The following is an 8,377-nucleotide window of genomic DNA, read 5'->3' on the forward strand; positions in this document are numbered from 1 at the left end:
TCCCCCAGAGCCACGCACACAGCTGCTACCAATCAGAGGAAGATCCCCTCATCTTTAGGATGTATAGCAGGATCTGGTTTGTAATGGATAGCAGAGGCTTTGTCGGTCTCCTAAGGGTTAGAACCACGAGGAACCACAGAGTCTGTGTGCCTGCAATTATGTGGAAGGGTAGAAAACTGAATCAGTTTTGCTCAGCATTTTGTTTTCCCCCCAGAAGAGACAAAAGAAGCAGAAGAGGCACGAGCAGTTTGAGCAAGTTATGATCAATACAGTGCCCTCACCTAAAACCCCCCAATTTCCTGTGGGTTTATTCTGGGCGCTGATAATAGACCTGTGTTCGTTTGCTCCCCCACGTGTTTGGATGTGTGATGGGAGTTGTTCTAACAAGCTGTGTGGAACTCTGATACTCAGACACCAAGACGCACAGATGATTTGTGACAATCAACTGGTCTGTTCATGTGTGCAGCTGCAATGCCTTGCAGAAGTATTCCTGCGTCTCGATGTTTTTCTCGCCCATTTTGCCACCGCAGACCACAGTGTATTTTGAGGGGATTTCTTTTAATAGATCAACACAAAGTAGTGCGTAATTAAAGAAAACCTGGTTTTCATTTACCGTTGCACAAACAAAAATCTGTTAAGTGTGGCTTGCATTAGTATTTACTCCTTTTAACCCCTCTGCTCCCCAATTAGATTTATATCAAGACTTTGAGTGGGCCATTCTCAGACATTACATGCTTTGATGAATGCTTCTGTTAGTTGTAACAGGAACCTCTGTCCCAGCGTCTGCAGCAGCTTTTCTGCCTTTGTCTCGACCGTTCTTCACATCCCTTCTGACCAACGTTCTGGTCGTTCCCACAGCAAGGCGGCGGCGCCGCCGCCGCCAACGTTTTTCTTGATGTGGGCTGTTCACAGTTATTGGCAGAGCTCGCTCTCTGATACAAATAAGAGTTTTGCATGTGGGCCAAAAAGTTTAACTCTGTTCTTAACCTCACCAGATAACCTTCTTCTACCAGACTTCAAACAGAACTCAAAGGCTATAAATCTGAGATCTGAGGAGTAATAAACTATTGTTCTAATAAAGGTAGCATTAGTTTTCCAAAAACCCTAATTTTGTCACAGAAAAGCTGCATTTTGGCGTCAAATTAATCAAATTAAGGAAGTGTTGTGTTTAAGGCTGGGTCATGCAGTTCGGCCCTCTACTTTAGGTAAAACAAAATGTGATATGGCCCTAAAGTTACAGTCACTCGATACAAAATTTTGTCACATAAAATGATTTTTAATTGTACAGTACAAGCAGATTTGAAAGAAGCAGGATGATTAAAATTAAAATAATAAACTTTATTTTTTGAGTATTTTTGTTGTAGCATTAAGAAAATGTGAGCAAAAAGTGAGGGACTGGCATTGTTAGCTCAGTGATAGAAGGTTAAGAATAATATATTTACTTATGGCTGTTTTTTATTTTGATAATTATAAATTAAATTGTAGAAGTGATGTCATACTTTTTGACAAAAAGAAAGTACCAGTTTGTTTATTTGTCAGCTCAGTTCAATTAATTTATTTAATGAGGAGGAAAAATGTTTGTGCATAATTTGCAGTTTTGCATTGTTACCATTCAGTTTGCCTATATTTTCAGAAATATTAGATTTTTATGCTACTTGAAAACGAAAGTGGACTTCTGATGACCACAGTGGCTCCCAGTTCATTTGAGTTTGGAACCTCTGGTTTAGGTGCATCAGAGTGAATAAAAATGTTTATTTTGAAAACATTTAAGGGGTGTGAATACTTTTGTAAACCACTGAGTGGTTGTCTGATGGATACTGTATTGATCAAGCCATGCCGGAGTTACCGAAGAGACAGAGAGAGCGGAAACGGGAGCCGTGTTTTCTCCTACCGGTGATGTTGACGTCCACGACTCCGGTGCGCGTCCCGATGCCGTTGATGGCGACACAGACGTAGGTTCCGGCCAGGTCGTAGGTCACGGGCCCCTTGAAGAACAGGGTGTTGTTTTTGATCTCCACGTTGCTGGGTAGTGAGCCGTTCAGACTGTCGAAAAGAATAAAGTAAAAAAAAAAAAAGAGGCAATGATGCAGACCACATAAAAAGAGGGAATTACTCCAAGCCACAAAAAGAAACACACAGAGAAAAAAATCTCTTCAAGACGTATAAAAAAAAAGTGGAGTGGTGAACAACCCTGCATGTGGGGGTGAGTTAAATACCAGGAATATTTGACAGCGCTGCATTTCAGATGTCATCCATCAAGTCCTAACAAAATTATGAGGACAGGGAATCCCACCAGGTCCTAACAGGTAAGATATAGCTGATGCTGGAGGACAGGCTGTTCCGGCGTGAGGAATACAAAACAGACAGGAAAGGAAAAGAGGGGGTCTGCTTTCTCATCTGCAGCCCAGCTCACATGGCTGAACTTAAAACTCAAGGGAGCTGTCAGAAGAGGCAGCTGATCAAGCGATAAATACAGACTCTACCAAATGCTGGGCTTTTATTGAAGACTGCCCATTCCTCCTGCCTAAAGGTGTTTGCCTTTATGGTTCACTATCTCTGCTGCGCTCAGACTCGCCCGTGTCCTTTTGATCAGGCCAGCCCACTTTAAGGTCACAGATCATGAGCGCGGGAACCCGTCCACTCTATTATCCGGGCCGACTTTTCACAGCGCCCGCAGGCTCAAAAGAGGTTTCCACTTTCAGGACAATTAGTCGTTTCCCGTCGCCTTCCACCCGATCGGCTCCATCGGCTGCCCTGAATGGACTCGGCTTAAGAAGAGCTACAATTGCGATAGCGCTGAATAGTTCTCCAGCCTGACTGTGGTGACAATGAGGACGGCGGCTGCAAAGATACACTGTCATCGCTCCCGGGTCACAGGGAGAGAGAGAGAGAGACTCCGAGAGGCGCTGCTGTGCGAGGACATTAAAAACAATATGGCGCTCCATTTACTGAAGTGAGAGAAAAACAGGATGAGATTACAGAGAGAAAACAAAATTAGGCCTCATGCTAACAATGGTCACAAATCAGGCACTTGAGCTGTGCTTTCAACGAGGCTCTTAAATGACAGGGGCAGGGAGCGTAATTAACGTATCGCTACAGGAAATATAACAAGATCCAGATCAGGACGGTTTAAAATGAGGCCAAAAACTAATTCCTTCACCTGTTTCATGCTGAAAACTTTAGACACATTCTGACACAACTGTAAAGTTCCCCGTTCTCTGTTTTACCTTCTTAAAAGCTAATTAGTGCAGTTTACTAGAAATATATATATTTTTTATATTTTGTTTGGATGGATGGATGGATGGATGGAGAAACGAAAGGATGTAAGGATAATGGCTAGAAGGACATATGAATGAACCAATAAAAACATGTTGAATGGTTGGACAGCGGGATGGAAAGTTGAGTGGATGGATGAAGAAAAGGATGTATGTATTTATGGGATGATGTGGATGATGGATGGATGGAGGATGATGGATTGGTAAATGGATGGATGGAATATCAATAAAAATGGTTGGACGGATGGATGAATGAAAAGATAGGTGGAAAAATGCATGGATGGATGGATTGAGGAAGAAAGGGACAGAAAGATAGATGGATGGATTGATGGACCAATGAAAATGGCTGGATGGATGAAGAGAGGGATGGATGGATGGATAAACAAGAAGGGGAATAAAACTGGAATACTATAAATACAAAGTTCAGACTTTACCCGATTGTGTGGGACCTTTGTGGTTCGAATGTACTTCTGAGCACAAAGCAATAGAAAAATCTGAGCTTGAGAAGATTTTCCATTGGTCACCTTAGTGAGGCAATTGCAGCGGGACGGCAAACAACCCTCAATACAGTATGTCACGATTCAATAATCAGTTAACTTGTGAACCTCCATCAAATGCTGAGTTCTGCAAAGCTCAATTGATTTGCTGTAGAAATGAAAGGCTTGCAAACTGCGATTCACCACTGGTTCTGCCATGACCAGCAATGCCTGCATGAGTGAATGCATGCGTGTGTGTGCGCGTGCGTGCGTGTGTGTGTGTGTGACTGAGTGTGTGGGCATGAATGGAGCCTGAGGGGCTGCAAAATAAAAGACTAACAAACAGCTTGAGAGCGATACGGATTCTTTGATGACTGGCTGGGCTCCTCATGTATGCAGTGTCTGTGTACAGATGTTGGTGTGAGGAGGCTGCAGCAGCCTCACATCTCTGTGTCAGTACAAACTGCATCATTATTTTAGGAGGAAAAACGGAGGGAAAATGTACTCTGTAATTAAAGGTAGAACTCCTTTACATGGAGCGTTGCCTCGTTCTCTCACAGTATTTGGGCTCCCATCAGTAGGAGTGTCACGGTACACCTAGCTAACGACATGAAACGACACACCGGGTCCTTCAAAGCAAAACGGCAAAAGATTTTGGCGATATTTGTGGGAAGACAAAACCTAATGAAGTCCAGTTGTTTCAGATTTTACACTAGAGAGGATAAAATTCAAACTGTTTGCACTGTTACAAAGCTATAAAGGGGATGCTACGCTTAGCTACGTTAGCAGCTAACAGTTAGGCCATGGGTAATATCCTAACAATGCATATATTTATATCTTCTTTTATTGTTCTACTGAACACCAGAAAACAGTGGGGGGCTTTTTAATCGATAATTTAGCTGGATTTAGCTGATAAACAGTCCTAATTAGATAAATCTGTCAACACAACAAGGCAACTCAAGAGCTACTTCCTTTCTTACTTCAAAATAAAAGTCTCAAACAAAGCAACAACATGGTGCAAGTGTCCATCTCTAAATAGAATCAAAAGAACAAATCCTAACAACTCATCCTTTATCCCTTTGAGTCCTAAGTTTCAAATCTCCACCTGGATATTTTTGATTATTTTAATTGTATGAAGTTCTTTAAATGTCCAGTGAATAAATATATATTGCCCATTTATCCATAACAACTGGAACTTTCAGTATCCAGAAGTTATTTTCGCAATTTACTATTTATCTATTAAGAATTCCCCTCGTATTAATTTCACTTCCTGCTACGGTGGGAGTGAAATTACCGTAATAACCTGATATTGGATGGAAAGCGCAGCATCTCCCCTTTCAGAAACCGTTGTAATTTTTCAGACAGCGCAAAGTGTCGAGGAGTTACGGCTCTGCAAATCTGACTGTGTCACGCTGACACGTTCGGTCTAGACAGGTTAACTTGTGTATAAAACCATCCTAATGATTTTATACACAACAGAAAAATGCAGAAGTTACATAAAAATCTGCTGACTGGAAGTTTATTCTTTAGCTTCGCTCACATTTGTTGTCCTCCTCTCGTGTGAACTCTGGATTAAATAAATGGTAGTCAAATTCAAAAGCAGAATACCAGCCTGTGGAAAAACACAGAGCACTCGTAACATCACTTTGAAAGCTGAATTAGGATTTCTGTTTTCCAACAAAGCGAATCTTAAAAGACGCTAAGAAGTACATATTTTAAATCTGACACGTCCATTAAATCTTTTGATGCAAATCGAGGGACAATTGTGGCATTTGGGTTGCAGTGCTGCTTGTGGTTGTAAAGAGGCCAACTGTGAGGATATCCAAAAAGCAAAAGCATTGAGTTCTTCATCTGAGATTCTGCAAAGTATCAAGGAAAAGCTATAAAAAGCACATATTAATAAGCCAAGTTGAGTCGATCTGCCAAACCTACTGCCACGAGACGAGTTGCAAAATAATCTCAAATGTCTTTGTGGGCAGGAGGAAAGCCAGGGGCCTCAAAATACTGTTCAGAAAGGACAGAAATAAGTGAGGTATTTATTGGGCCTGATAACAATCTGAGGACTTCATGGCATCTGTTGAGAGAAAAGTTTAATCTAACTCAATATCTCTATAGTCTGAACCTAAGTTAAAAAGGTTTACACGGACTTTAAGTGGGAAAAAAAGATGCATTGGTGGGTCACCAAATTCTTCATTCACTTACAACTGCCTAAACAAAGGGATCTTAAAAGCCTTTGTGGCCTCCATGAAAGCAGAACTGGCTGTACTTTTTCAAACAAGCTGAGGTTTGAATATCCCTTTAAAAGACTATTAAGTATCTGTGAATTTCAGCCACTGCTACTGGCGACTGAAGAAATTAACAAACATTGTCTTATTGTGGCCTTTAATCAACATGACTAATAGAATCTCATTTTCAGAACAGAGATAAGCAAGCCAGCTAATTAGAGCAGAGTTTGAAGTAATCACACTGTGAAATGCATTAATAACAAAATACAGATTTCTTGATTCATGCAGGGCTTTGTCTTTGAGAAACCGAAAATGCCTTTAAGGATGCGGCGGGGTTTTCTTGTCTGCTGGAAAATAGCTTTTTAATGAAAGGGGAAGGGAAAAAAAGAGAAAATTATAAAGTCTGAAATCTTATCACACAAGTAATTTAGGTGTAAGTGATAATAATGAACTCTTGAGCCTCATTTTCTCATCTTGTGCCCACTTAGAAAACTAAAGGACGCCGTAAGAAGAAAACATTTTCAAAACAAACGATAAAGTTCAAACAGAACAGATCTTTCCGCCCGCTAACCATTATTCTCAGCTGCAAGAGCTGCGTGTATTTTAAGGTTCAGAAAAAAAATTATGAAGGAAAAAATATCTGCAGATGGTAAAAATAACAACTGCAACTGGGGCAGTAATGAAAGAAACTCAAATCTACAACTGGAAGTCTGGCAAAAACGTGAGTATTTGTAGCAGTGGTAATTAGATTTGGCTACACCTTCTTCCTGTTGGACGCGTTTATGATGCCGTCCTGCTCCATCGTCCCCTCGCAGCCTGGCGCTGACCTCCACAGCCGAGCCCAGGGGAACCTTCACAACAGATTTGGCTTCTCGTTTTCTGTGCGGCAATAGCCGTCCTCTCCGATCCGTCAGCTCTGTGCCCTCGTCTTTCCAGATCACATCTCCTCCTCCTACTCTTCCCTTCCCATCTCCCCTTGCTTCAGATAAATAAAAAAAAATGCATCATCTTGCTTTCTTATTTTGTGCGTACATCTGGGCTTCTTCTCTGAAAGATGTATGAATGCACAAGAAGAAAAAGTGTTGGGCGGGCGGGGGGGGAAATCTGTATGTCTTATTAAAATCTCATTGTTGCTGGAGGAATAGATACAATGAGGCCACAATGGTCTATTAATTCACCTCCGATCCAGGAATGCTCACCCTCACCCTCACGAAGCAATTAAAGGAAATATTGCAACGTTCATCTCTCGGTTTCGACACATAATGAGGGAATATAAAAATCTAAGTAAATTCATTTTAAAATCCAGCTCTAATTAGTTTTATTTTTGACGTTACGTATGGATTAGCTTGATTAACACAAGCCACAGCAAAGACATCATTTCATTTACAATTTCAATGCTTCCTTTCTTTTTGTAAGATGGAAACAACAAACTTAATGACTCACAAAATCATTGGAGTTGCAATTGATTCATCTTCATAAAGCAATTAAAGGAAACATTGCAACATTGATCTCTCGGTTTCGAAACGTAATGTGGGAATATAAAGATTAAAATGCATTAATTTTAAAATCCAACTCAAAGTTGTTGTTTTTTTTTTTTTGCTGTAACATATTAATTAGCTTGATTAACACAGCAAAGCTTTTTTTTTTTTTTAGGATGGAAACAACTTCAATGAACAAGTTGGGATTTATTGTAACTTTACCCTAAAAGACACACAAATTTAAACATAAAAGCTCAGAACCCAGGCTGATATTTGTAAAAATATAATTTAGCTGTTTGCAGGAACTGAATGCTTTTTTTTCTAGTCATCCATAAGCTTTGGGAAGAAATCTGGCAGGAGATCTGGCCACTTTTCTTGGCAGAATTGGGTAGAGCTCATTTAAATCACTTTGGTTTCCTGGCACAGGCAGAGCTTTTAAATCATATCCATAAACTGAAACTGTTGTTTGCTTGTGATTATAATAACCTGTTGCAGCAACAAGTTGTGTTCACTTTCACAAGCCAAAGATTAAAGGGTTTTTTAAACTATTTAATTAATTATTTACTCAACTCTTGGGGATAATAAATCATAACAGTACATATTTTGTTTTGTATGATCACCCTCTCAGTTCATACTGATGTTAGTTAGTTTTGTTTTTGCTTCTTCAGGTTTACATACAAGCTTTTGCATTTAGTTAAAATGTTTCTGGTCCTTTTAACCGACTTTCTGACCTCTAAAAGTGACAATTTGGGTCAGAAAAGTCCTGTTTGGTGTTCTAATAGAAAATGATACCAGGCCTGAATCAAACATGTTTTTTTAGAGTGAAAAAAACAGGCAACATTTAGCCCTGAAAATATTGCTAGTTCAAGAAACCAAGAAGTTTAAGGGTGTTTTTGAATCGATTAGAGACCATTTGTTACTTT

General features: G+C 40.1%; 1 protein-coding gene across 6 annotated transcripts in view; it reads right to left on the minus strand.

Annotated features, from left to right (window-relative positions):
- Positions 1-8,377, minus strand: part of nectin1b (nectin cell adhesion molecule 1b) — a 239,319-nt gene that overhangs the window by 147,637 nt on the left and 83,305 nt on the right. For all 6 annotated transcript variants that reach the window (XM_015015218.1, XM_015015139.1, XM_015015386.1 and 3 more), the window contains exon 5: positions 1,892-2,043. In XM_015015218.1, the coding sequence (XP_014870704.1) occupies positions 1,892-2,043 (152 nt within the window). The remainder of the gene's footprint in view (positions 1-1,891; positions 2,044-8,377) is intronic.

Source organism: Poecilia latipinna, unplaced genomic scaffold (assembly GCF_001443285.1).
Source record: "Poecilia latipinna isolate Pla-1442-1.1 unplaced genomic scaffold, P_latipinna-1.0 Scaffold5, whole genome shotgun sequence".
NCBI classification, from domain to species: domain Eukaryota; kingdom Metazoa; phylum Chordata; class Actinopteri; order Cyprinodontiformes; family Poeciliidae; genus Poecilia; species Poecilia latipinna.